This window comes from Sus scrofa, chromosome 10 (assembly GCF_054392235.1).
Source record: "Sus scrofa isolate SSC_HxYL_T2T_F1_AM1 chromosome 10, Sscrofa_HxYL_maternal_Yorkshire_Landrace_v2.0, whole genome shotgun sequence".
NCBI lineage: Eukaryota > Metazoa > Chordata > Mammalia > Artiodactyla > Suidae > Sus > Sus scrofa.
The window spans coordinates 95131991-95159986 of NC_139392.1; the positions used below are offsets into that span (position 1 = coordinate 95131991).

General features: G+C 58.5%; 2 protein-coding genes across 8 annotated transcripts in view; one reads left to right on the plus strand and one right to left on the minus strand.

The window, feature by feature from the left end:
• ADARB2 (adenosine deaminase RNA specific B2 (inactive)) overlaps window positions 1–23773 on the plus strand; it is a 455387-nt gene extending 431614 nt beyond the window's left edge. For both annotated transcript variants that reach the window (XM_021065069.2, XM_084980615.1), the window contains 3 exons: window positions 9813–9994; window positions 19385–19563; window positions 20649–23773. In XM_021065069.2, coding sequence (XP_020920728.2) covers window positions 9813–9994; window positions 19385–19563; window positions 20649–20825 — 538 coding nt within the window. In that variant the 3' untranslated portion in view covers window positions 20826–23773. The remainder of the gene's footprint in view (window positions 1–9812; window positions 9995–19384; window positions 19564–20648) is intronic.
• Window positions 1–27996, minus strand: part of WDR37 (WD repeat domain 37) — a 111329-nt gene that overhangs the window by 20278 nt on the left and 63055 nt on the right. The window lies entirely within an intron of this gene.

Sequence of the window (27996 nt, forward strand, 5' to 3'; positions counted from 1 at the left end):
TGACCCAGACGGCCCACCGCCCTAGAGAGCAGGGCAGAGCCATCAGAGAGCGGGCGGACCCGGAGCCGTGGCGGCGGGGCTTTGGGGCCCAGGCCAGACTAACCTGCACTCGGAGCCCCACCTCCGCAGCCCAGCATCCGGCCTGGCCTGCCCGCAGGCACATCCTCAGCCTCTGCCAACAGGGGTCCGAATTCTCGAGGGAAATTAGCAAACACTTCAGGACCGACAGGCCATTTACTTCCGGGAGGGACCCCGCCCCAGCCAGTGACAGTAAAACAGCATTGCTCCCTGCACCAGCTGGCCCATCTGTCAGAAGAAGGGCCCCCTTCCTTTGTAGCAAAGGGGCACATCAGCAACTCTCACCCTAAAGGAAATTCTCTTGCTGCCCTAAGGTGCCACTGGGTTTCTGAATGATCTGACTCCCTAGGAAAGTGAAGGGAATTAATGACACAGAATGTAAATTGCACTGTCTCTAGGACCTTGAACTTTTGGGGTGAGGGGGACCGCTCCCACAGCATGTGGAAGTTCCCGGGCCAGGAATCAAACTCACGCCCCAGCAGCAACCTGAGCTTCTGCCGAGACAATGCCAGAGGATCTTAAACTTTAATAGACAGCAAGTTAAACTTGCTACAAAGCCTGCGTGATACAGGCATGCACAGCTTCACAAGGATGCTCTTTCTAACAAAATCTACCAGAAAACGGAGTCCGGGCCCGGTCCTGGACTGAGGAGGGTTCTAGATGGCGGGGGAGGGGAGTGCACACTGGAGATGCTGCCACGCAGGGGCTCTGAGCGGGCTGGGGTCCCCAGATTCATCCACGATGGCCCTGCCACTCCCCTGGTCCCCGTCCCCAAACTGGTGGCCAGTGAGTGGTGCCCAGACGGGGGCACAATGAGGCAGCAGCCGTGGCACCACGTCCCCCCAACTCCGTCTCCTGGGAGCCCCGCCCAGCTCCCGGGGGCTGTCCCCAGGGGCCGTCCTCCCCCTCTTCTCACTTCCCTCCGTCTCCATCTCCCTCCGTCTTTGTCTCTCCCCACCTCCACCGCCCGTCATCCTCCCTCCCCCTGCACCCTGTGACCTGCTCTGGAACCGCAGGACCCCCTTGGCCGCACCCTCTGCTTCTGCACCTGAGGTCTGGCCCCCAGGGGTCGCCGGTGCCGCCACGCGGGGCCGCGTGTGCGTGACGATGGACTTGGAGGCGAGACGCCAGCAGCTTGGGGTCCGGCAGAGGCCCGGCTCCCTCACAGCCTCGTCAGCCTGGGGGCGCTCCGCCTGGTCTTGCCAAGGGTGGGCTGCTCGAGCACCGAGACGGGCGTGTGGGGCAGGAGCTCGGGACGCCGACGGTTGCGGACCGCGAGCGGGTGGGGTGCGCGGCGGGGCGGAGCACAGCACGCAGACCGCCCGCTGGAGGACGGGCGCGACGGTTTCCTCTTCCGTCCAGAAGGGACGTTCGGCGGGGCTCACGTACCGGTCAGAGGGAAGGGCCCTTGGCACACACACGCAGAGGGGACAGCGGGCTCCGTGTGCGGAGGGGAGGCTGCGCCGGGAAGGCGTGGAGCCGCCGGGCCGGCCTGCGGGACCCGCGCGCAAAGCCTGTACCCGGGGAGCGCGTGTGTTCAGGCCGTTGGGAACGTCAGGTGTCGGGTACAGCAGTTACCAAACCCTGAATTACATACGCTCACACGCGAAGTTCCGTTAAAACAAAGGCAGCAGGGGCGCCAACCCGCGCGCGGCCGGGGGCTCGGGATTCCTCCGCAAGTCACGGTCCTTCTGCTCCGAAGCCCCGTGAAGGCGCAGGATCCGGGCGACACCCCCACGCGGTCTCTGCACCGTGACCGCAGCCAGGCCCTGCTGTGCCTCCAAGACCCAGGGACGGCGCGGGACGCGTAAACAAAGCAAACCCAAGGCCCTTTTAAAAGCCTGACGCCCCAACTCCTGCCCTCCTTGGCGCCAGAGCTAAACCGTCGCTCGCTCCGCCCGCGAGCGTCAGGGGGTGTCTGTGACCTTCCACGACGACGGGTCCTCCTTCAGGGACTGTCCAGGGTCTTGTCCCAGGTGCGCTCGGGGCCCAGGCCACACGCGCCTGTAACGGAGACTCTGCTCACAGGCCCAGTTCTGTCTGAAAAGCGAGGCTGACGTCTCTCGTCAACCATTTCATGAGACTTTTAGGTACGAAAGTGGAAACAAACGAATGAAACGGTTCGTTTAATTAAGGCAGAGCAAGTGCATCCACTAGCGGGAGGTGTAATTCTCCGTGCATCCGGCCCCTTTGCCGTCCACGGAGAGTCAGCTGGGCCAGTTACAATAAAAGACCCAAGCAACCCGCCCGCTGCAGTGCTTCCCACTCCCAGTGCCCGGGTACCACTTTGCATCAGTCACGCGGAAGCCGAGCCCGGATAGGCTGGACCCAGCCGTGTTCTTCGGAGGGCGGGATGCCATCAATGGCAACTGGAATCATTTTACACAGTCACCGGTGAGACAGGGTCACCACAAAGCATGCTACAGAAAGCCTGGAGCTTTTCTCGTGGTTCGGGGCGGGCCGTGACGCGTCGAGAAGCTCTTCCAGGAGCGCCACCCCACAATCATTTTCCCCAGTTCCGGGCTTGTCATCTAGCCTCCCGGCGGCCTCTCCTCGGCCCTCTCCACGGGGCTTTGGACTTGCTATGACCCTGAAGCCACTGTCGCTCAATCTGCAGGGAGCGGGGTGGGGGCACAGGCTCCCCTGTCCATCCCAGCCCTTTATGGGGGCGGGCAGCGTGACGCCTCTTTGGAGGCCTTTCGGTTCTCAGGAGCATCTCTCGCGCTGAGTGGGACGGCAGGATTGTGCAGACGTGGACGTGGGCAGTGCTGGGCCACTGTGGACGCTCAGCAGAACTCACACAGCCCAGCGGTGGGGCAGGACCCGCCCAGGACCCGAGAGCACAGACAGGGTGACACCTGTGCTGGAGACTCTGGGCAGTGTCGTCAGTGGTCAAGGTGCCTCCACGGGGAAAGGCTGCCGTGTCACGTGATGGCATGGTGACCAAACTCACCTCAAAGACGAGGGAGCCCGGGCTCAGGCTGCCCGGCCCAGGCCTGCTCCCAGGGCGCCCTGACGGGGTCCGAGAGCACGCCTGGACCTGATGGGGGGTGGTGATGATCCCACCCACGGGGGGAAGCAGCACCTGGGACGTCTCTGGCTCTGGGCGGCTGCAGAGTCTGACGGACCTGCGCCAAGCGCCCCACACAGCAGATCCAATGCGGGCAGAAGGCACGGTCACAGTGAGAGCTTTCTTCCCTTTGACGGAAAAAGACACCCGAGGCCTCAATTGGAATAGGCCAGCTACTCGGTTTCCTTGAAACACAAGTTGATACTGACAGAGCGGAAAGCAAAATCTGACTTCTTTTGTGCAGAACAGAGCCATTGGAATTGCCAGGAAAATTCTTGGGCCATGAAAGTCTTTTGAAAGTGAGATTTTCAGCCAAAAGGAAATTTTAGCTAAAGCCTGGTGCAAAATTCCATGCTGCAGATGAAACCTGGTTGGGGCGCTGCAGGTGGGGGAGCCAAGGTGAACAGCTCCTCCGCAAACAGAACCAAACCGCAGAAACCGAGAAACCGTGGCTCGGGCCCGAACACACCTGCAACTGCACATCTGTGCCTCCAGGTGAAAGGAAGGTGTGACCAGGCCGTGCCTCATACCTGCTGCTGGAAACAACAGGAAACACTGGGAGACGTGGGAAGGCAGGAAGCCCACCAGCCGACGTCCCATCAGACAGACCGCAGCAGCACCCGGGCCGCACGGGCATCGACCTCTTCCCTGCATGCATTTTCCTGAAGTCAGGTTCTTGCTGCTTGGAGCAGTTTGCGTGCAGTCCGATCCGGTGCTCAGGCTCCTTTTCACGTCCTGAGAATGTGCATACAGGCACCATGCCAAGGGCACTTCCTGCTGCTGGTTACCTGGGTGCTTCCAACAGATGTGCCTGAGTCTCGACCTCAAAACGTCACCGGATGCTTTCTCCAAATCTCTTGAGTGCTTACTAGGCTATATTCCCAAAGTGGAGCTTCGCAAAGAGTCCCTGGGACAGGGTAGACAGTACGTTCTTGAAAACAAGCGTCAGCAGGATGCTCCAATGCCCCACAGCAGGTGGCATGGGCTGAATGGCTGCCCAAGAGCTGCCTCGTCCCTGTGTCCAGAACCAGGCAGTGTGACTGTGTGACCTTAGGAGGTGGGACTGAGCCCAGGATGGGGAGCGAAGGCGGCTCTGAACGCAGCTACTGTACCCGCACGAGAGGCCCCAGGGCCTCGGGGTCACACAGACGCACAGGGGATGGCTGTCGAGACTGTGAGGGACTCCGGGGCCCAGAGGCCCAGCCTCCCTGGGCCCCAGGCCTGGGAGCAAACTTGGACGCTTTCAGCCCCCTCTGTGGAATGGCCTCCAGGGACGTGGGATTCCTCCAGCCCCTCTCGTGTGGGCTCAGAAAAATTACAGCGCCAGATACAGTGACAGTGAAATCGATTCCTAAGATGCCCCCGCCCTCCAAGGCTGGTGCAGACGGAACCAAACCACGTGGGCTGTTCAGCGACCACGACCACGACGGCCAGGAAAGCCGACCTGCAAAACCACAGCTGAAGGCGGGTTATCGCACCCGTGGGCAGGGGCGTTTCCTTCAGCTCAGAGGTAAAAGAGCCCCAGCCCCGCCCCTCTCTGAGCCAAGGACAGGCGTCTCCGTGCCCCCCACGTGCCCGGGGACCTGCCCTGGGTGTCTGGCCGTGCCGATCTGAACTGTCACCGACAGGCCAACGCCCCGGCCTCCGGAGGGGGGTGGTTAACCAGGGAGGAAGTTTTGCTCTTGTCTCTAAAAATCAAGATCTGAGTGCATATAAAATCTAAATCTCCTGGAACTAATGTCCCTTTAGATGTGGTTTCTAATTTTAAGTACCTGAGCCTGATTACTGATTGCAGCGTCTTTAAAGGAACAGATTAACGCTTTCTCCATAAAAATGGACTCTAAGAAATGACGGCAGCTCCCCGGGGAACTGGCACCTCTGGCCTCTGGCTCGCAGACCCCAGGCTGGGGAGAGTCCCTCCCCGAGGGTGGGGCTCTCGGGCCCCACACCCTGCCCAGCCGGGGAGAGCCCCCCCTCCCCAGGTTCACTGGCCGCCAGGTGATTTTACCTACGGCTCGACTGAAACCAGGTGGGAGCGTGTTCACGTTTCCAACCTCGAGATGCACAACTGCTGACCAAACCCCCAGCCCTGAAGGTTCTGGGCATCGCTCAGAACCACTGCTCCTCCTCAGAGAACACCGCGGGCCTCCCCTGCAGCCTCTGGGGAACCTGCCATGACCTCCAGGGACGGAAGCGCCGCGGGGCAAATTCGGTGAGGCTTCTCCAGCATCACCTTGGCAGCAGCGCTGGGAGGCCGCTCAGATCCGCATCAGCCCACGGACGCCCCAAACACTCAGAAGGACCATCTCTGCCAAACGAACTGGAGATGAGGCGACAGGAGACCTCGCGGATGTCCGCGGACGTCGAGGGAAACAGGAGCGCGGCTGAGTGGCAGAAGACAAGGCCACCGATGTTTCCCCAACAGCACAGGTGTCACCCGGACCCGGAGCACAGGGAGGCCAGACCCGGGAGCGTGCCCACAGCTTTACTCCACCGCTTCTGTCCCCGCAGGAGTGAGAACGGGTGACGGGGTGTCTCCAGTAAACAGACAAGCAACAAAGTCCGTCACAGGAAGGAGAGGCCGTGCCTCTGAGAGGGGCTCAGAGCTGGTGGCTGCTGAGGCGGGACCCCGGAGACGCAGCCCCCGCCCCTGGTCTGGGCAACGCTCGCCCCCAAGGCCAGGACCCAACCCGAGCGGGAGGCTGGAACGAAGAGCCCTGGAGCCTGATGCCATGGTGCTGGCCTCCCGAGAAGCCCCAGCCTGCTTTCCTGGGTGTAGACTGGCCAGTTCGCTGGGTGTGGACCGGCCAGTTCGCTGGGTGTAGACCAGCCAGAGGGTCATGCGGAGAGAGGACCTATTCACTGTGTGACGGGAAGGGGCATCTTCCAGCTGAAAGTAACCTGAAGATAAACACCATCCTGCCTCCACCTGACCCCACAGGCCTGGGCACTCACAGGCCGCAGTGGCGGCCACCCTGGCATCACCCATCGGGTCACCTATGTCAGCAGGACCTGCATAGACTCTCGACACGTGACCCGCAGCCACAGGTCACACCATCGCAGGATCTCGGGCCCATAGCAAGATGTGTCCAGGCCAGGGCTCTGCCGTGGCCTGACTCTCGGGGCTGGAACCAAGAAGCTGAGTGCTCTCTGCCCTGGGCCTCCGGGAGCGCAGGGCTGGACAGGGTACCCACTTCCAGGACAGCACCCTAGCGCTGCCATGGGCCAGGCGCCCCTGCGTGGAGCCCCAGGATCCTCCATGGCACGGTGGCAGGTCCCCCGGGGGGGCCACGGAGGTGACAGCACAGGTGAGGGAAGGGAGGTGACACTGTCTCTGTGGCAGCAAGCGCCCCAACCTGACCAGTTCACGGCCAGCAGGCGGCAGTGGGGACGTCAGGAGGGAGCAGAGGGGCAGGCCCCGAGGTCGGACAGCCTGGGCGGTCAGACCACATTCTGTCCACGTATGTGACCTAATTCAAGCAACCGACGCCCTTCCAAGAGGCGGTTCAGTTCCGTCCAGTTTTTGGTTCCTGTGATTTGTTATTGTAAACGGTCCTCTCATGACCCTGCTTGTGCACCGCTGGCGTTTTACTGAGTCCACACGGTGAGCTCCCAGAGCCGCCATCGGCGTCCCTGTGCTCACGAAGCCCGAGGAAGATGCTGGCAGACAGGAAGGTGGGTGCCCAAGGAGTCTCCATGGTGGCGAGGTGCTGGCCCTGCTCGGGGACCTCGGTGTGGGCTGTTGTGGCAGCAGCGTGGCCAGGGTAACCCTGCCCCTGGTGTCGGGATTCAGAGGTGACCTGAAGTTGAGGCTCCGGAACCTGTGCAGCCAGCCCTGGCCCCCGGCTCGCATTAGACCTGCCCGGGCACCCTGAGGACACTGGTGGGGGCTGCACCCAGGCCAACCCGAGTGTCTCGGGGGTGCCAGCAGCTGGAGGTTCCCACGCCCCGCCAGACGAGCCCAAGGCGCCCAGCGCTGCAACCACAGCTGGGCCTCAAAGCCTCACTCCATCCTGCCACTCGGTCCGGCCCTGGCCTGGCGAGTGCAGCACAGCCTTCGGGCCTCCCGCAGGGGTGTGGTTGCACCTTCAGGTAACGGGCAGAGCTGCCCACAGACAACACGGGATGGAAGGAAACCTGGGCCTTGGTGATGCTCACCGCCACGGGGGCCACGTCTCCCCAGCCGCGTCGCGGGGTGAGCCTGGCAGACGAGCTGCCCACCCACAGCGGGGAGTGTGGCCTCGGATTCAGCCACACGCAGGAGCCTCGCAGGGGGCGGGGGCGGGGGGCGTCCTGGGATGGTTGCCATCAGTGCCCCAGGCCTGGAGATCGGGTCTCTGGTTAAAGAAAGAAGCCTTTTCCGAGATCTCTCCCTCATGTATCTTTGGTATTTGAGTGATTGACAGACAGACAAAAATATGTGTATTCAGGGATTATCTATATTGAAAACTAGACATGGGACTTTTTTCTCTGTCAACACGACAGTGATATTGGCTGTTTGAACGAAAGAAGAGGCGTTTTCCATTCAATCCTGAAAACTTCAGGTTTATCCCGAGGAAGACGTTTGGTCTTACTGATGCGTTGTCTGAATAACTTAAATTCCTACAGCCGGGCAAGGAGAGAGCCGACTCTCTCTCGACTACAAAGGTTATTCGGAGGGAACCACACGCAGCGCAGCGTTTGGCTGTCCTTTGGAAAACCCCACAGCATCAGAGCCCTTCACACACGCTCCACAAGTTCTGTTCAAAGCCAGCCTGGGCACAGCCTGCAGCACAGGGGTGTCCCCTCTGGAATACTCATTGCATCATGTGGGGACGAGCTTTTCAAAAAAAGGAGTTCCCTGGTGGCCTAGCTGGTAAGGACCTGGCGTTGTCACTGCTGTGGCTCGGATTCGGCCCCTGGCCCTGGAACTTGCGCGTGCTGCGGGCGCGGCCCGAAGGAAAGAAAGAAGGGCTTCGTCATCGACGGGAAGCCGCCCCTTCTCTGCTTCCAGCTGATGAGGAGGGTTCAGGAGTTCACGAACCATGCGCAACAAGAAACAGCCCTTCCACCGTCCCCACCCCGGACCCAGCGAGGGACTGCAGACCCACTGTGCTGGGGCCTCACGGTCCCGGGGGGAGAGGGTGAGGCGTAACCTCAACGCCGAGCGCGCAGGGAATTGGCCTCTGCACCCGCGTGCCTCCCTCAGCCCACCTTCCAGCCTCGCATGCCTCGAGGAGCCATCCAGGGGCTGCCGGACGGGGGTCCCCTCACCCCTGGGTCTGTCCTTGGTGCCGCCAGGAGGCACCGGTCTTGGCTTTAAGGCCAGGAGCCCAGTGCCTCAATTGCCCTCAAAACCGCCGGCAGTGCCTGCCAGGAAAAGCTCAGAGACCTGGGTTTTGTGAAAATCCTCTAACTCCTCGGCGAAAAGTGGGGAAAAGACAGGCTCCCGAGAACGCAGCCTGGCCCGTCCTGTGCTGCTGGAGGCAAAGGTCGCGGCGGCAGCGCGGGCGCCCGGCGGAGAGGCCCGGGGTCAGCTCTGAGGACACGTCCCGGCCTCCGCCCGGGCGCGTGCTCGGAGGCGAGCCCAGACCACGTCCACCCCTTCCAGGGAGACGCACCACGACTCACACAAATGACCACAATTATTTTTTTAAGTGAAGTTATGCAAATCTGATAGACTAAAGTAAACGTTTCATAAAACCAATGACGGTTTAAATTGTAGGACTAAATTGTTTGTATATAAATATCGCCTTTTATATTCCACTTGAGTTTTATGTGGGTGAGCACATTACTTTAATGGCCTGCACCGACGGGGGGGACCCGCCCCCCAGCCCTCGCCCGCCAGATGGCTGCCTCGTCTTGCATGAGATTAAAAGATGTTTCTCATTCACCTCGATGCTTCCGAGGCAAATTAATATCGCCAGCTAAATTGCCTGTGTTTTTGGAATAAAATTTAAAGAGAACTTTTTAAGGCAATTGGTGTCACAGGTTCTCCGAGCAGACTACTCTCCAGGTAGGGCCTGCTGGGTTCTGCGCTCGGTAATTAATGGGAAGAGTTGTGTGTTAATTGACTGCTTCAGGAAAGGGAGCTGGGGTGACTCCTTATTAATCATGAAAAGGAACGCACGGCTTGGAGGCCCCACCGTAACTGCTCCAACAGCGGAGAAACGTTAATTAATGAAAAGAACAATGATGGAAGAAATTAGCTGCATCACGCTTGCTGCTGGGGAGGCTGATTTTAAGCTTGGTGTTTAGAGTGGAAACCACAAAACGATGTCTTAAGTAACAGATACATGTGACCTCGTACCCCCAAAATTTAGGGGGAAAGTCCCGCCTCTTAGCCGGGAGGAGCAAACACCCACCCAGAGCTGCATTCATCTCAAGAGCGGAGCTTGTCCTCCGCTCGGGGCAGAGGTCAGGCCACCCCAGGGACGCGAGAGGCAGGAGACGTGTTTTCCCTAAACAGAAATCGGTTCCCACCTACCACAAACAGCACACCACACTCACCGGGAGTGTCTCTTTTTTCACCTGATTTCAAGTCCCTCAGAGAGGACCAGGCCACCGCCCCTTCTGACAGCTTGTTTTCCAGGGAAGGGTCCGCGGTCCACGAATGCGCCGCCCCCGGCCCCACCCCCGGGGACCCCGCGCGCGCGCGGCCGCCGCTGACCGCCCTCTCCCGCAGGTGGAACGTGCTGGGCCTGCAGGGGGCGCTGCTCTGCCACTTCATCGAGCCCGTGTACCTGCACAGCATCGTGGTCGGGAGCCTGCGCCACACCGGCCACCTCTCCCGGGTGATGAGCCGCAGGACGGAGGACGTCGGCCAGCTGCCTGCCTCGTACCGGCACAACCGGCCCCTCCTCAGCGGTAAGAGCCATCCCCACACGCCACCTCCCTGGGGTGACCCTGCTGGCAGGGAAGATTCGCCCAAACCCTTGGAAGGTCAGAAGGCGCAGGGCATCTCTGGACCAAGGAGCAGGAGGCGCTCCGGGGACCGTGTAGCAGGACCAGCGAGTCCGACGTCACCTTGGTGCCTCCGGGCAGGGTCCCCAGGGCCCCGAAAAATAACAGCAATAAACACACGAGTCCACTTCGGGGGTCACAGGGCCACGCGCTGCCTCCACCTGCTCCTGTGTGAGCACCCATCCAGGAGCGAACTCCCAAGCGGACCCCAGCACCAAACCTCCCAAGCACCCCCCACCCCCTGGGGGATGGGGACAGACACCAGCCCCCCCCCCCCAGCCACCGCACACAGCCTGGCCGTCTGAAGACCAGCCTGGTGGACGTGAGGACGGGAGTCAGGGGCCTCGCCTGGCCCCAGACTGGCCGGTTCCACAGGGAGGAGGAGGGTTTTACTCCTGGAATCCAGGTCTGGGGGCCTGAAGGAAGTCACCACGGCTGTGAGGGGCGCCTGGCCCTCTGGAGGGGATGCGTGGCCGTGAGCTGGGTGGGGGCAAGGGCGGCTGAGATCCAGGACCTGCTGGTTCGGCTCTTAGACCAGATGGACCAAAAGACAAGACAGGATGATGCAAGGGCGGCCGGAGGGCTGGCATCAGGCTAAGGGCTATTCCTGGGGTTCTAGGCCGGCTCTGGGTCAGGAGACCGGGGCAGTGCTGGTGCCCACGGGTGCAGCGGTGAGAGAAGGGCGTCAAGCCAGCTTTCAGGCCGCTGCCTGGCTCCTTACTCCATCCGCGAGTCACCAGCCAGAGACAGCAGCTCGGACCCCAAAGCTCACAGTGGGTGAAAAGGAGGTGCCAGGGGCCTGGGCCACCGCCCTGGTGTTACGGGGCCACATCCCAGCCTTTCTTTACTCCTGAGACCCAGGGCCCTCTGCCCAGTCCACGGACCACGTGAGGTTCCACGTGGCCGCGAGTCAGCAAAGCCACAGCAAGGCCTGGGAAAGGTAGTCCAGGACCTCGGGCCAACCTGCCGTGGGTGCCACCGCCCTTCCCGGGACCTCGGGCCACCTGCCGTGGGGGGTTCTTTCACCATCATCCTGGCCACAAACGGCTGCCTTGGACCTGCCCCCCTGCTGTGCCCAGGGTTGTGGGGCCCAACCTGAAGCCTGGCAGGTGACGGCCAGGACAGCGTGGTCTGCGTGGTACAGTTGCCCCCGCCCCCGACGGCGCCATCACTGAGGGAAGGGGTCTGACAACAGGCAGCCGTCCCTGTGGACGTCAAGCGTGAGGCACGCACCTGCCGCACGGGTAGCACTTGTTATCTCCTTCCATCCTCGTGGAAGCAGACTCTGGGAATTGAGGGCCAGGGCGCTCTGTCCACCCCCGTGGAGCAAGGATTTGAACCAGCTCGGTTTGACCAGAACGTGAAGCTCTCCCAACCCACCCCGCTGTGGCTCGTGGCAACACAGCACGGCCCCTGATCGCCTGAGAGTTAATGGTGCGAAACGGGCCCCGCTCAAGAGGCCTCAGCATCCACCCTCTGGGAGCTGAAGGTGGAGCCCGAGACCCAGGCCCGTCTCTGAGGCGCTCACTCCTGACTCACCGTCGTCAAGTGAGGGACAGAAAGGCCATAGTCAATGTCAGCAAAACGAGAGCCGTCTTTTCACTGGTCAGCAATTTCCCTAAGTCCAAGAAGCTATCCCTTGGGGCCCAGTTTCGACCTCTTTCTTTCACTTTTCCTCTTCCTTCTCCTGTTCTTTCCTAAAATGGTGAAGGCTCATTTCCTCCCTGTGGCTGAACAGCAGCAACGGCTCTGGATGGGACCCCCCCCCCCAAAAGACCTAGCGGTCCCGGTGTGGAGCCCAAAGCAAACACGCGGCTCTGCGGCGTGCAGGTTAGAGGTCGGAGGACTTCCCGCGTCGCGCGTGGATGGCGTCCCGCGACAGCTCCACGCATCCAGTTCTCGGGACGCCTCACTGCTCACGTCCACCTGCTAGTCAGAAACCTAATCCCACACCACAAGCCCTCGGAAACAAAACCCGCAGACCCTCGCGAAGCCCTGAGAAGCGGCTGTTCTCGCGCATCCTTTGGGCACCACCGGCCTTTTCCTCCCAGGCACCTGTTCTTCTCTCAACGTTTTTGTTTTTTGTTTTTTGTTTTTTTTTCTTTTTTGGCTTTTTAGGGCCACACCCACAGCATAAGGAGAGTCCCAGCCTAGGGGTTGAATCAGAGCTACAGCTCCTGGCCTACAGCACAGCCACAGCGATGCCAGATCCAAGCCACGTCTGCGACCTACACCACAGCTCAGGGCAATGCCGGCCCCCCAACCCACTGAGCAAAGCCAGGGATCAAACCCGCAACCTCACGGATACTAGTCGAATTTGTTTCTACTGCGCCACAACAGGAATCCCTCGATGCTGGTTTTTTTAGCCATTCCCATGACATGAAAAAGTTCCCAGGCCAGGGATCAAACCCGCACCACAGCAGCAACCCGAGCCACTGCCGTGACAATGCCAGATCCTTAACCCACTGAGCCACCAGGAAACTCCTCAATGCTCTTTTTAATATACATGTTCAACTGGGAACATATAAACATAGACTAAAATAGGAATTTTGAATTGTAAGTGTAAAAGCAGGAATTGTTTAAAAACTCAATTACAGAAAATCAGAGCTACCCGAAGTCATTGATGGGTCTGACATAACGGCAAAGCACCTGCCCCCCACGCCCCCAGTGATGTCGGCACCCCCACGACTGCATCTGTCTGTCTACACTTGGACACCTGTTTGACCACGGGTTTCGCTGCCACATAGATTTGCAAACAGGCCTACACCTCAGTCTCGCCTGCAGGCACCAACTGGGTAGCCCTCGAAGGGCATTTAAAAACCCACCATGCAGATTTTAAAAGGAAATCATAAGGCTTTCCTGCAACAGAAGAGCAAGCAGGGGAGTCCCTCGTGGCACAGCGGGTTAAGGATCTGGCACGGTCGCTGCTGTGGCATGGGTTCGATCCCTGGCCCGGGAACTTCCGCATGGCAGGGGCACAGCCAAAAAAAGAAGCGAGAGTAGGACTGAGAGGGGTGGAGGTGAGCAGCGCATGGACCTGCTCAGGCCCTTGGAGGGCAGCTCGCACAACAGCCCAGAGGGAGCGGCCCGCACGGTGCAGGATCCTGCCGCGCGGAAGGCCGGGTTCACGGGGGCAGCCCCGCTGGAAAAGACACCCCTACGGACACGGTTCCAGGACGGTGTTCTAAGATGTGCCTGAAACAGTCTACACAGGCCAGCTGAACCCGCAGACGGAACCCAGGTGCGGGGCCAAGTCCGGCTGCGTGAACCCTGCACGGCAGACCCACAAGGGCTCCTTCCTCCTTCCGCAAAGGAACCACCTCCCGTCTTCGCTCAGGGTTTTCCGTAGGTAAAAAAAAGGCGACAGTGGCAACCGACAAAGACCTGCTCGGAACACTCAGCGTGTTAGAGAAACACCAGTGAACTAGAAAGTGACCTGGCTGTTCTGTGAGACTAGGGGCCTGGCTTCACCTGATCCCTCGACCCCAAGCCTCCATTCTCATTTTCCTTCCTCAGGAAAAGACTCACAGCAAAGGAGGCGACCTGGCCGAGACAGACCTTCTTGGTCGCGTTAACGGCATTTCTCAGGTGTTTCTCAGTGCTGACCGCCCCAGTCCACACTGAAGACAAACCTCACGAGGTCGGGTCTGGGCAAGGAAGACGGCGTCGGAGACAGGCCAGAGGGCACGGGTGTCAGCGCCACGGGCTGTTTGCCAGTCCTGATGGGTGTTCATGTGACGAAAACCACAGGACTGGCGACAGACAGGGAAGAATGACAGTTGTCTTGCTTCACATAACGTCCTGAAATAGTAAAAATGACAAGCTGGCGTTTTAGGAGCCTTTTTTCAGACCTCCATGTTGCCTAAGCAACTGACTTTGCCAGAAGGAAGCTGGATGTTTATTGAAGTGTCCAGCAGCAGCCTGTGAATTCTGCCCCAAACCACAGGCGCTGCATTCTGCACGCATCTCCGCAAGGGGGGCAGAGCGGGGACGACTGTGCCGTTTTCGTCCTCATCGTTGTGCCAGTTAAAGTTTCCAAAACACGGTCACACTCAGCCATAGAACTGACATGGAGTCAGGCCTCTTTTGTTCAGGGGAAATTCCTGAAATTAATTATCATTAATAGTATCCTGCAGGAGTTCCCTTGCAGTGCAGCAGGTTAAGGATCTGGCACTGTTGCTGCAGCAGCTTGGGTCACTGCTGTGGCACAGGTTCTATCCTTGGCCCAGAAACTTCCACGTGCCGTGGAGGCAGACCAAAAAAAATAGTATCCTGCAAAACAACCCAGTGGGTAGCAGCAATGGCTTTCTTTTATGCAGATGCAACATAATTTGTAATATTATTTTTAAGTGACCAAAAACACAAGTACATTATAAACCATAACTTTTGTGTAAATGTTTAGGATACAGCTCACTGGATCAAAAAAATACCTGAGCAGGCAGCTTTGTCCTGGAGGGAGGAATTTATCCTCCTGTGCTCCTGCAGGAATTCTTCACAGAAAACACAATCATTGTAGGTCTTTCTAGAATAACCTAAAATAAAATAACCCTAATATCTTTGCACGAAGATGGAAAAGGTTTGATTCAACAAAGAACTATTTAATCAGACGTTTCCATACACTAGCATAGCTCTCCCTAAGCAATCAGATGGACCAGAGCCTACGATAAATCTTAAACTATGGGGAAATCTTGTTTTAGTTTTCTGGGGAGTTCTTTTAAAATTTTTGGGTATTAGTTTTTATTTAATTTCCACCATGATTTTAAGGAAATCATGATTTTAAAGAATTGTTTCATAAAAGGATTGAACACCAAACTTAAATATACTGCTCCTGAGAATTTTGCCTTTCAAGTAAAATACTCCTGTTGTCTATGATTTTAATTTATCCAAACATTAAGAACTTGACCATAATCCGGGCACTCATTTAATCACTTAGCAAATATGTATTGATCACTTTTGATGTGCCAGGCACAATTCTGCACTGGGAAGAAAGCAGTGAACAAAATATTTGAAAATCCATACCCCAAGGTGTGTACATTCTAATAGAAGGAGAGATAGACAAAATGCAAATGCTTTACAGAAAAATAAAGCCAACAGGGACTAAAAAGTGACCCTAACTCTAAATTAGAGGGTCAGGAAGGCTCTTACGGAGAGGGTAACATCCAAGCCACATCCTGCAGGAAGGACAGGTGGAAGCAGAAGAGGGTGGCAGGCAGATCTTGGGGAAGAGTTTTCAGGGCAGTTTCAGGAAACAGGCAGGATCGAAGCTGCAGTGCACGCAGAAAGCAAGTCGGTACTGGGTTTCAACCCCAGGTAAATGCAGCTTGACATTATCTCCACTTGTGAGTTGAGACCAAGATGGTCCCACTACAAGTTAGATCAGAACAATCCCACAGAAAATTTGCAAATACAAGGGCACAAAACAAAAATAAGCACAAGGGGATCTAAGACCACATTGACAAAACCCAGCAGAAACAACAGACAATAAAAACAGACCCACAGCCTCAGAGATTAAAGTTCTCAGACACAGACTTTCGTACAGTTATGCTCAACAGGGTAAAAGATACTTAAAAGCAGGATGGACGATGTGGGGGGAGAGGTGGAATCCAAAAAAAGGACGAAAGGGGAACTTCAGAAAGAGAGAAAACAGAGCATTTGGGGTAAAAGGACAGGCCTAGTAGCAAATTCAACACAGTTGAAGAGAGAATTAGTAAATTGGGACATTATTCTGAAGGAAACATCCAGAATGGGCACAGAAACAGAGCAAAGGTTTATTCGCCAAGGTTCTTCAGAGAACAGAGCCAATGGGTCAGATTCAACTTTGTGCTGGAACGAAGATTTATCTTAGGGAATTGGCTCATGTGATCATTGGGGCTGGCATGTCTCCAGTCTCAGGGCAGGATGGAAATTTGGGCAGAGGTGCTGTTGCAGTCGTATTCAAAGGCTGCCTGGAGGCAGAATCCCTTCCTCTCAAGGGACCTTGATCTTTGGTTCTGATTAGATGAGGCCCACCTGTGTCATGGAGGGTCCCCTGCTTTGCTCAAAGTCCCTGATGGAAACGTCTGTCCACCTAAAAACACCCTCACAGCAACATGTGGCAGGTGTCTGACCAAGCATCTGGACGCCACAGCCCAGCCAGGCTGACACAGAGAATTATCCATTTCAGAGGAAAATGGAAAGTACGACGGCAGGTGAGAGCTGAACGCAGGTGTAGACAGAGCCCAGAAGAAGGGAGGAAGCAGGGCCAGAGCCACATTGAGGACGAAGAGCTTTCCAGTGGCGAACTACAGAACCGAGAAGCATCTCGCACCCCAAGAAGAATTCTGTGACCTGCCCTCGCAGTAAAATTGCTGAAGACAAAGACCTAAAGAAAATCATAAAAGCTGTCAGAAAACAAAAGACGGATCAACCTCAGAGGAGCAAAATCAGACTGAGAGCTGATTCTTGGGAGACAAAAACAAGGAAATGAGGTCTTTACAATGCTGATAGAAAATTAATCTCAACCTACAATCCTGGACCCAGTGAAAATGCCCTTTAAAAATGAGGGGGAAGGAGTTCCCACTGTAGCTCAGCAGGTTGAGAGCCCAACTAGTATCCATGAGGATGTGGGCTCGATCCCTGGCCTTGCTCAGTGGGTTAAGGATCCGGTGTTGCCATGAGCTGTGCCATTAGGCCACAGACGCAGCACGGATCCTGGCGTTGCTGGCTGTGGTGTAGGCTGGCAGCTGTGGCTCCAATTCAAGCCCTGGCCTGGGAACCTCCATATGCCGCGGGTGCAGCAAAAAAAAGGGGGGAAAAACGAGGGGGAAGAAAACAAAAAAGACCAAAAAAAATGAGGACACACAAGATTCGGAGAGAAGAAGGCCTCCCTCAATGTTCAGTGTGTTTTTGGGTGTAAGAAAAACACCCCAAATGGATAATGCAGCACAAAGAGCAGTGAAAAATATCCACTTTCGTCCAGGACGAAACCTGGCTTATGACTACATTTGGCTACAGCAGCAGTGAAAATGTATAATCTGAAACAAAATCAACCATATTCTGCCAAAGTCCCTCTGTCTCCTACATTTCGAAAGAGGGGCATTCCTTACCCGGACCAAGAGCCATGCCATTGGTAGGTTAGAAAAGGAAATACTCAGATTTTCCCTGCACGGAGGAACTTCCACATCTTTGCCATGTCCTGTGAGCACATAGGTTCCAACCTCTGAGGAACCCGGGCCACAGTCAGTTACGATCACACATCAGGTGGCCTTCCTGTCGTCCCAGGAAAGAAGGGGAGCCTCCGGTGAGGACGACGCGGCCCCCAGGCCCCTAGAACCACCCTGGATGGCAGTCCGTGCCTTCACCTGCAGCCTGAAATGCCCCCATCCAGCCTCCACCGCCATCTGCCCGTTTCCCTGGACCAGGGAGGAGCCAGGAGGTCACCGTGGATTAGGGTGACAAGGTGCTAATGAGAGGAGTGAACGCCACAAACCTAGAGTCAGTTACCCGAGACCGAGCATGCACGTAGGAAGTCCTGCTTCTTCCAGCAGAGTGCGCGCAGGGCGAGGGTGGGCGTGGGTGTGAGTGTCTGTGTGCGCGCGTGAGTGTCTGTGTGTGCGCGCGCGCGTGTGTGTGTGTGTGCGCACAAAAGCCCACGAGCCCTCGAGGCCCAACAGGTGTAGAAAGCAAGCAGCCCTCCCAGTCCTGCCACTTCAGGATTCCGCGGGCCTGGATTCTGCCTCGTTCGTTTTGCAAGTTAAACACCGCCTCCCTGAAGGTCCTGCACAGCGGGCGTGAGCAACGCAAACGACATTTGAGGTCAGGCAGGTCCACTACTATTAAAGCAGGCTGCCATGTCTCGTCTGTGCTGCTTTAAAAGAGGCGGAAAGGATTTTCTCAAAGTGAGCATCCTTGCCACTGAGCAGAGGTGAAAGGCCTTCGCAGGGACAAATCGCGGGTCCCTCTCACTGCCCTCCCGAGGGGCGCAGCGGTGCCTGCGGTGCCTGCGGTGGTCACTGAAGCAGTACCACAGGAACGAGTAGCGGTGGGCAGGGAAGGAGGGGGCAGGCCTGGCCGGGCCTGGCTACGTGGCTCTGAGCACCGCCGGCCTCTCCTCGTGCCCAGTCACCACGACCTTGTCCACGGCTCCCCCGCCCGGCTCCCAGCATGGGCAGCGGCCACAGGGTCTCTTTAGGGAAAAGGAAGGCGTCAACATGGATGGAATGGCACCAGGCACTGCCCGTCCATGACCAGGGGAAGGGGACCAGGCGACACTGGTCTGCAGTAGGCTGCACAGGAGGCAGACGCAGGTGGTGTGTACTCTGCCCGTGAAGCCTCTGGGAGGGGGGACCCTAGGACAGGGGGAGGGCTCTGGGCCGCAGAGAAGGCGCGTCAGGGAAGGCACCCGGGCCGGCCGTCACGACGCAGGGCTGGCTCCTCGCGGGGCGTCGGCCACAGGCCCCCAGGGACCCTGGGACACAGGCCTCTCCACCCCGAGGGGCGCTGCTGTGGCCTGGGCAGGCCCCCAATGCCACCGGAGCGCGCCCTCCCCTGGGAGCAGCAGGCAGAGGGAGGGGCTGAGGGAGGGGCTCTGGGGAGGGGGGCGAGCTGGGGAGGGGGCAGCCCGGGGGAGGAGCCAGAGTGGGTGGGAGGAGCTCGGGAGGGAGGAGCCCGGGGTGGGGGGAGCTCCAGGGGAAGCTGAAGAAAGAGTCGGGGTGCGTGGTAGCTTCTGCCTGAGTGTCTTACAGCATCATGGGCAGAAAAAACACGATACCAAGGTCCTTTTCTGCTCATGCTCATGTGAACCCAACACGACCAGGGCTCTCACCATGGAGGGCATGTGGCCGAGGCCACAAGAGGACGGAGCAGGTGGCCACGAGGATTAGAAGTGCGCACTCCCGGCCCCTGCTCAGCTACCCTGTACCCTCAGCTCTCTCGCTTCTACTGGGTTTCTCTCTCTCCAACCCCACTGGACCCCTGGGGGCTGGCAGTGCTTAGCAGGGCATGCAGCGAGTGCCTCATAAATGCACAGCCGGGCATACAGCAAGTGCCTCATGACAGCACATTCTCAGATGGCCTTTACGTGGCTCCATAGGTTCTCTGGTCCAGGAAACAAATGGGCAGAGCTCAGTTATTACAGCACTGCCCTGGCACAGTCGTCCACCGGAGTGGGCTGCTGGCACAACCGAGCTTCACAGTGGAATGATGGGACCCTTGCACTGGCACAGACGGGTCATTCCCATCCCCCCACCCTGGGCGAACTGGGTCCCCCTGGTCCAGGAGGGTTCACGCCCGCCACCGTGGTTCCTCTCTCGGCAGGAGTGAGTCAGGCCGAGGCGCGCCAGCCTGGGAAGTCACCCCACTTCAGCATGAACTGGGTGGTGGGCTCCGCGGACGTGGAGGTCATTGATGCCACCACTGGGAAGCGGAGCTGCGGCCGCTCATCCCGCCTCTGCAAGCACAGGCTCTCTGCCTGGTGGGCACGGCTCCACGGCAAGGTCAGTGGCGCTGGCTCCTTGGGGCCACTGGACACAGGGAGGGGCCCAAAAGCTTGGTCAGAGCAAGGCGACACATGACACAGACACTGGCCGCATCCTTAACCCACTCCCCGTGGACTTCAGACATGGCCCCTCCGAGCAAGGCCCCCAGCCAGCTGCAGGGTTGAGCTGCGGCCCCAGAAAAGGGAGAAGGGAGCTTACTGGAGAACAGCTGTGGCAGCAGAGGATGCTTCTGAGTCGGTGCTATTCCAGTTCAGAATTAAGGAAACAGGTGCTCACAAGAGTTGGGTTCCCCCCCAGTGACATGGCGGCGGGCGTCAGAGACCCACTGGCCAGCGGGTGGAAGGCTGGCCTCCCGGCCCCCGCCCTGCTGGCCACACCCAAGGCCGCCGTGCGGCCGGGAAGCAGGGCCTGGTCCTGCCTGGCGAGGCCCACCCAGAACCTGACAAGCAAATAGCAGTTTCTGTCCTCCAGGTGGGCTGGCAGGGAGACTTGACACGCCTTCCGTGTCCCCATGGTCCTCCCCGCCCTCCCCACCCCAGTGTGAACCCCTGATCCCCCCAGAAAGAAAAACGCGCACAGCTCGTGTCTCTAACAGTAGGCGAGTTAGGGTTATTTTTCCGTTAACCACTCCCGCCTCTTGCGAAGCGAAGTCTCCCTGATAACCAGGCTGTCTGGGCGTCACAGAATTGCTGACAGAACCGGGGGCTTCCACAGGACTCCCCTCTTTTTGGTGGGAGGATTTTACATGAGATTTAACTTACCAGTAGGTCAAATTAGAAAGAGAGACAGGTCTCTGTCACAGCTTTACTGAGGCACAAATGACCTAAACACTGAGCAGGTTTAAAGCGCAAAACCTGACACTTCTGGGCACGAAGAATCACGGTAACTCGCCCAGGCGACAGCGCTGCACCGCTGCCACCTGTGCGGGGCGAGGGTGGAGACAAGACGCGCCCGGCGGGGCCAGGAGCCCCTGCCTGCTGCTCAGGCTGCTCACTGTCCCGTTGGGCTGGGGAGCCCGCATGTCCTGGGGGTCTGGGGGCCCATCCCCGGGGGCTCACTTCCTCTCGCGCTCTGTCCCACAGCTGAGCGCACGGATCCCAAGCCACGGAGACGCGCCCTCCCTGTACTGTGAGGCCAAGCTGGGGGCCCGCACCTACCAGTCGGTCAAACAGCAGCTGTTCCGAGCGTTTCAGAAGGCGGGTCTGGGCACCTGGGTGAGGAAGCCGCCGGAGCAAGAGCAGTTTCTACTGACTCTGTGAGCCCCTGGACCCAGGCTCCGCGCGGGCGAGCGAGGCCGTGCCAGTGTGTGGTGGGCCGCGGGGCGCGGATCGGGCTGTGCAAGCGTTTTCCTTTGGTGTTGCAGAAATAACGCGTGTCCAGGGCTCGGCTGAGTGAGGGGTGTGCTGCTTCTCAGGTGGCTCCCGGGCCACGAGGACCAGGCGCCCACCCCACCCACCCGAGGGCACAGAGGGTCTCCTCCTCCGTGCGTCCCAGGGCGAGTTTCCATTCAAGCTGGAGGGGCTGCGTGGCCGCCTCGAAACGTGGTGCCAAGGTGCTGCCGTGAGAAGAAACCAGGCCCAACCCGCTCCCCTCCCGCCACGCGCCTACCAAGCGCAGGGCTCCCGCACAAGCGTGTTCGGACAAGCCAGTGAAGGGAAAAGCCATGGGCTCCTCCCCAGAGAAGCCGGTGAGGACGCGTGACCGTGGTCACTGCTCTTTGAGTTCTCACTCCGCCTCCTTCCAGGATTTGGGATGCGATGCATGACATTAAAGAATCCTACAGCGGGCGGGAGAAGGAGGCTGAAGCCCCCGGGCCAAGGCCTGGGGCGGGAAGAAACCACCTCTGGACCCTGGAGGGTCACGAGGTCGGCCCCGGAGCTCCCTGCTGGACACGCTGCTTCTCTGGCAGACGATGACCCAACCGTGAACACGGTCTAAGCTCATAGGGTCCCCCGGGAAAATCAGGAGACTGAGCCCCTAGACCCAGTCCTCCCTTTTAACTGAGTTCTCGGAAGAAGCACAGACACTCAGCCTCCCTGGCAGCCAAGGAGCCTCCAGAGCCCCCCCCAACCCTGCACGACATAGAAAATCCACAGAAAGCAACTGCAAGAGTGCAAGAGGCAGGATTCGGCCACCTTCAGATCCCCAGCGCAGAGCAGAGCACGGGCGACTCAGGGTGAGGGCACGCCCCTGAGGCCATTCATGCAGCCTCGGTAATGTCCCCAGGGTCATACAACTTGAATTGTTTCACCTCTGAGAACTCACTTCTGGCCCCCTGCGTGCTAGGTAACCAGCCTTCATTCCTCCAGGGAAAAGATCCGTATCTGACATAGTCATACCCACGATACAAACGGGACCTCAGAGCTCCTAGCTCTGGGCAAGGGTGAAACAAAAGGACTGTAGGTGTCTCTTACAAAAGAACAGGAAACAGAGATACTATCTGTGGAGAGAGAAACTTTTCCCGGGGTCTAATATAAGGTCAAACTTATCACCCAAGTTCTTTGAGAAAACAGGCACCGTAGCAGACAACCTCAGGGTAGAGCTTTGAGTCTGAAACTGGTAAAGCTTGAAAATGCTTTTGCAAAAAGATGACCCCTCTTAATCTTTCATAAAAAACTGAGGAAATAAAATCTTAATTCCATACAAAAGCTAGGATCAAAAGTTCAGTTTATGTTAGTTTCTGATCATCTGACGTGTCCCTAGGACGACGTTCAGAGAAACAAAGGCCTGGAGGCTGGTGGTGCCTGGTGTGTCCACCCTCTGGACGCTGGTCTCTGAAAGCCGGAGGCACCGTGGCGTCCTGCCTGAAAGGGGGCCGGAAGCCCAGCTCACAGCGCTCTGAGCTGCCGCTGTGTCCATGTGCACAGGGACCAGCTCCTCCCGCAGAGGCGGCAGGAGAGATGTGGGCTGGACCGACCACACATGGGCCCCATGCGCCCAGCCCTCAGGACCTGCTCTGGGGGCTTGGATGGCGCCCACCCACCCACGGGGTCTGGGCCAACGCTACTTGTTCACTCTGGTCTGAGGTGCCAGCTCCAGGAACCACCCAAACGCCCTCTACCTAAGCGTCTGCTCTGCAGAAAGCCGCACCCTAACGCCCCCCCACCCATGAGCACCACGTGGGGACCCGTCTGTGGGGTCAGGGGGTGCTTCTCAGGAAAGAGAGGGCTCTGTGGGAGGCCTGTGGGAGAGGAGATTGCCCAGTGCAGCGGGCTGGCGTCCAGGGCCTAGAGCTTTGCCAGAGGCGCTGGGGCCAGCGAGCCGGGAACAGACATGGAGCCGCAGAGGAGAGATCCCAGCTGCAGACACAGGGGGCGGAGATCCCGCCGGGAGCAGGGCTGGGTTGGCCAGAGCCTGAGAGGGGCTCCAGTGGGTACTTGGCACAGCTGGTGGGCTTGGCTCGGGTTGGCCCAGGGGCAGGTGCATCGCACGCTGTTCCCAAGGTCCCCGGGGGCCACCCCACGGAGGCAGCGCCACCCGCATCCTCTAAGTAGGAAAAGCGGGTGAACCAGCACCCAGAGGAGCCTGCGCCCCTGCACCTGCCTCTGTGAAGAGGACAACTGCTTGAGTCGCCCTGACAGGACAGGGTCAACGAGAGGGAGGCTGGCGGCCGCATCGCCTCAAAGCAGCCGTCCTGTCCCCCGCTCCGCGTTCACACCCACCCTCCCGCACACCCGCCCTGGGCAGAGCGCCAGATCCCATGCACAGCCCCTCTGCCTCCTCCCGAGTGCTCGCCACTTCCCCCCCGGGGGGGGGGGAGCCAGTTAAGGTCCCCTGGGCGGCTGTCCACGGAAAAGCCCCCACGGGACGGGCCACCAAGGGTCTGGAGTTGCCCGCCCCCAGCACGTGGACTCCAGCGATGTGTGGGGCCTGCGGGTCTTGCGGCTTTTGTTCCTCTGGCTCCACCTGCCCCTCCCACCGCTGCCATGTGTCCTGTCCCTCAGAGCCGTCACCTTGTGTTACTGTTCAAGCAGACACAGCATTTCTTTTTCAAAGGAATCTATTCTTACCAATAAAGTTAAATGCTTTCTTTTCTTTCTGTAGAGTGTTTATCACGTCTGGAGAGCCATAAACAGCAAACACATGGTATATCAATGCCCAGAATAGAATAGAGTATTTTGATGAAATCCTATTTTTAGATTAAAAATTTCAAGATGTGTCTATAGTATCTTGTTTAAAAAAATTAAAAAGACATTTGAAACCTAAATAGACTTTTTAATTTAGAGAAACTTCTACACCCACTTTTTAAGAAGCCGTTCGAATGAAATCATCTACTTGGCCCCAGTACAATGGACACCCCTTTCTAAAAAGACCAAAGGGAAGGTGGGGGATTCTTTCTTCTTATGTCCACGATTTGGCCGCTGCGACCCCTTCGCGCTGAGGTCTCCTCAGCCCTGAGCAAAGCCCGCAGCGCCTCCGCGCCGGCCGCGGCGTCCCTGGCCCCGTCCGGGATGGGGAGGCCCGGTCCTGCGCGGCGGCAAAGGCTGCCCAGCTGAGTCCTGCGAGGGTGGAGACAACGAGCGAAAGCGCGGGGGATGCCAGAGGCGCTGGGGTGGCGAGGGGGGCGCCCGGAGGCAGGGACCACGGAGCCGCCGGGTGCCCGCCGCTGTCCGCGGTCCTGACTCACCCGCGGCCGCGGCAGGGCTGGTGCTGGGACCGGCAGGGCTGGTGCTGGGACCGCTGGGCGCGCTCGGCTCCCGCCCAAATGCCCCCCCCCCACCCCCGAGTTCTGACTCGGATGGAGGAAAGGATGGCGGGGGAGGGGGTGCGGGGGGAGGCGGAGAAACGGAAACGGGAGGCGGGACGGGCCGTGGGCGCCGGAAAAGCAGAGTCGCGGGGCCCCCGCTGGCAAGGCCCGCCGCCACCGGGCCACCCCTTCCCCCTCCAGCTCCTCCCGGCCCTAGACTCCTGGCTCGACTGAGTCCAGGACCCTGAGCTCCACTTGGCTGACCTGTGGTCAGGTCTGGTGTGCTCCTGTGACCTCTTGTCCAGAAGACCTGCCAGCGTCCCTTCAGGCCCCTGAGCCTGTCCAGCCTGACCGCCCACCGAAAGGGACACGGAGGCCACAGCTCTGGACATTCAGAGCAAACATCACTCCTGCAGGGAAGTGCTGACACAGCAGCCCCTGCAGAAGGGACCGCCTAGCTCCCAGCTCATTTCAGAATCCGAGTTGGCTGGAATGAAACACCCTCCAAAGACGAAGACAAGTGACCTGGATTCTGGGGCCTCTTTCCAGGCAGGCCCCAGATTCCTACACCCGGCAGCATACGTGTCAATAAAAAAGGAAGAAAAAAACTTGCCCAGCAGTGCCCACTTAATATTCAGCATTTTTTAAGCAAAATGAACTTAATAAATAGTAATTCTTAAGTGAAAGTATGTACATAAAAAGCATGATTGAATGGCAATATTGTACCCATGCGTGTACATTTGTAATATTTGTAAAAAAAAAAAATCCAAAACCTTAAAATATGAATTTACATATGTTAATTTGCCTCTAAGTTCTGTAAATTGCACTTCAGTGAAATCTGATAAGTGAATGTTTCTGTTAAGTGAATAAAAACATCCAGCATCACTCTGCTCTCCTGGAGTGCTGGGCCTTTTTCATCAAGCAAAGTTAGGGGTTCGGAGCCCACAGAGGCTCTGCCCCCCTCAAGGAAATGGCAGGGCCCACGACAAAACTCTTGTCTTCTAACAGCTCTGTCTGTGCCTGGGTTCTGGCCCCTGTGGACTGACTGGAAACGAACCACACAGGGTGCCAGGGGGCTGGGAATGAAGACGCCTGTGGATTCTGCCTGGTTTCCTCACTGCTGGGCCCTCCTCCTCTGGTGCCCAGGGCGCCCCCAAAGGGAACTGGGGGCTGTTGGGTGCTTTGAAAAGCACTGCAAATACCTAAGATGCTCTGAACGGTCCCCCACGTCTGCATGTGAGGATAGGCACGGCCAGCGGTTCTGCAGAAAACCACGCAGCAAACGTCCCAGAGTTCACCTGTCTCCCAACGATGTCCAGTGCCTCCCCAGGGCTGGCGGGAGGGACCACACCATGTCACCCGTCACCCTAGGCCTGGAGCAGAATTACGGCACCGCACCGGCTGGCGTGCTGTGGTTCCGGGGCTGCAGGTGGGCTGACTGCAGCTGCTCTCCCACCAGAGTCTGGGATCCTAACACACATTCCTTCCAGGCAGGGCGGGGACTTCTTACGCCTGCTTCCGTCTAGACTCAGTTCCCAACAGGCACAGTGAGGCTGTGAGATCTCGTGGGGTGGGGGGAGGCGGGTGATCTGAGCCTCCCTCACCCTCAGGTCAGGGGTCACGGGTCGGGGGGCTGGGCAGCTTCCCCCGTTCAAGTCTTTCATCAGTTGCCCCACGAGCGAGGAGGATGCTTGGGGCCACAGCCACCGGCAGAGACCCGGAAGCATAACTGTGGACGGGGAGTTCTGTCTGCCTCGGCAGTCGCGAACCCGACGAGTATCCACGAGGACGCCGGTCTGATCCTCGCTCAGCGGGTTAAGGACCTGGCGGTGCTGTGGTGTAGGTTGCAGATGCAGCTCCGACTCAATCCCTAGCCTGGGAACTTCCACATGCCATGGATGTGGAATAGCATCAACGACCCCACTGTGACATGCCTCGGAAGTCACCTGTCCCAACGTCCCAGCCCTGAGACCTGGCTGCGCAGTGGCAGCTGGGCTCCTGGTCAGAGGACTGAGAGCTTTTTACAGCCCCCCAGACAGTCAGGGGTCCCCAGCGCGGGCTCGCACGCGGGAGGCCTCCCCCGGTTCCTGGGAAGCCCCTCTGCACTTAGGGGGCCTGCATCTCTCCCCGAACCGTCCCGGCCTGGCTCACCTGCAGTACTGCCTCATTTCTTGTGGTATTTTGCTTTCTTGCTGAGAGTTTTCTTTACAAAATAGGAAGTTTAGGATATAATGTCTCAGTTAAAGCTTTCAGCTGAGTTCATTTCCTAAGGAAAGTACCCGGACTCCTCAGGTTTGGTGGGTCCACACAACGGCTGAAGGTCAAGGGACAGGCCAGGCACTAACCTGTCACTGCTGTGTCCACTCGGGTTCCTTTAACTGATTAACTGGACAACCAAGGCGTGACCTCCCGAGCCAGCTTCCCGGAAAGGCCCTCTCATCGTCAGCAAAGGGAAGCATGTGACAGTAATGACCTTGATGGTCCATCCCCAGGTGGCCGGAGACGTCATTCAGTGTCTAACCCTCCGAGTCTGAGAGGGAGGAGGCTGAGCCGTCCGTGTTTACAGCGGGCCCTCCCCAGGCTGCAGAGCTGTTCAGGGTGTTTCCAAGGTCAGTGCCAGCCAAGCCTGGGATGAAGGCGACCGTCCAGGGCTGGGAGTGGGGGTGGGGAGGGGCATCCCAGGCCAGTGGCTGCAGGAGCCTCCGAACCTTCCCAGAGGGCGAGCAGAGCAGGAGGCCAGCAGACGGGTGACCTCCCAGCAAGGAGCCCCGCCCCGCTTGGGAAGGCACGACTTGGAAGGGCCGCCTCTCCCAAATTAGTGTGCAGCCCGAGCCAAGGAAGAAAGCTCGTCGCTGCTATAACCAGACGGGCGGCTCAGCTCCCACGGGGAACCTCCGCCACCTTGGCTGTGCCAGCCGGTTTTCGTCCTCTCTTCTCCGCAAACCTCCAAACCTCCACCCCCTCTGCCTTGAGTGTCTCTTTGAAGGAGAGGCCTGGCACCTGTGCAGGAACTTCTTGCCGCCCTCGCCCCTCCAGCCACCAAGCCCCTCCGCAGAAATCTGGTGACCGAGATCTCCAGCAGCTCCTTAGCAAGGGCTAATTTGCATTTCAAAGGGAAAAGTAACCTAGGCCGCCGGGGTCCAAGGATCCAGCCCCACCCCCAGCAGCCCTCCCCGCCCCCAGCCTACTCCACGCCGACTCTGGCATCAGGAAGACACGTAGTTGCCCAGAGCTCTGCTGCCTTTGACCCCCAGGTCCGATCTTTCAGTAACAGAATCTTTCCACGCGATGCCTCAGTGTGACACGCCGGCCAAGGGGAGAGCTGACCTCGGGTAAATCCCGGCCAAGACGCCCACAGCGGGGAAGGCTCTGCCGCCTGGAAATCGTCCTTCCCGCTGTCCCCAGGAGGGGACCCGGGAACGGCTCTCCAGGTTCTCCACTAAGACCATTTACCAAGCCTTGCTACGCACAAGCCGCTGTCCTCCATCCTTGGAGACAATAAAAAATACGTGCGTGATCTCTGGCCCCAAGGAGCTGACAGGCGATTTCGTCGGCAGAACCAAACACAAAGCAATTTAAAAAGAAATTAAACGGCGTCTACAAGCGAAAGAGCTGTCGCCGGGTCGGACCTCATTAGCCGCTGGACTGCTGTGCTTTCGATTAAAGCAGGGGCCGCAGAGCAGGGTGAGGGGCAAACCCACCACCCGGGGAGTCGGGAGGGGCAGAGGCCCGGACTCTCCTGG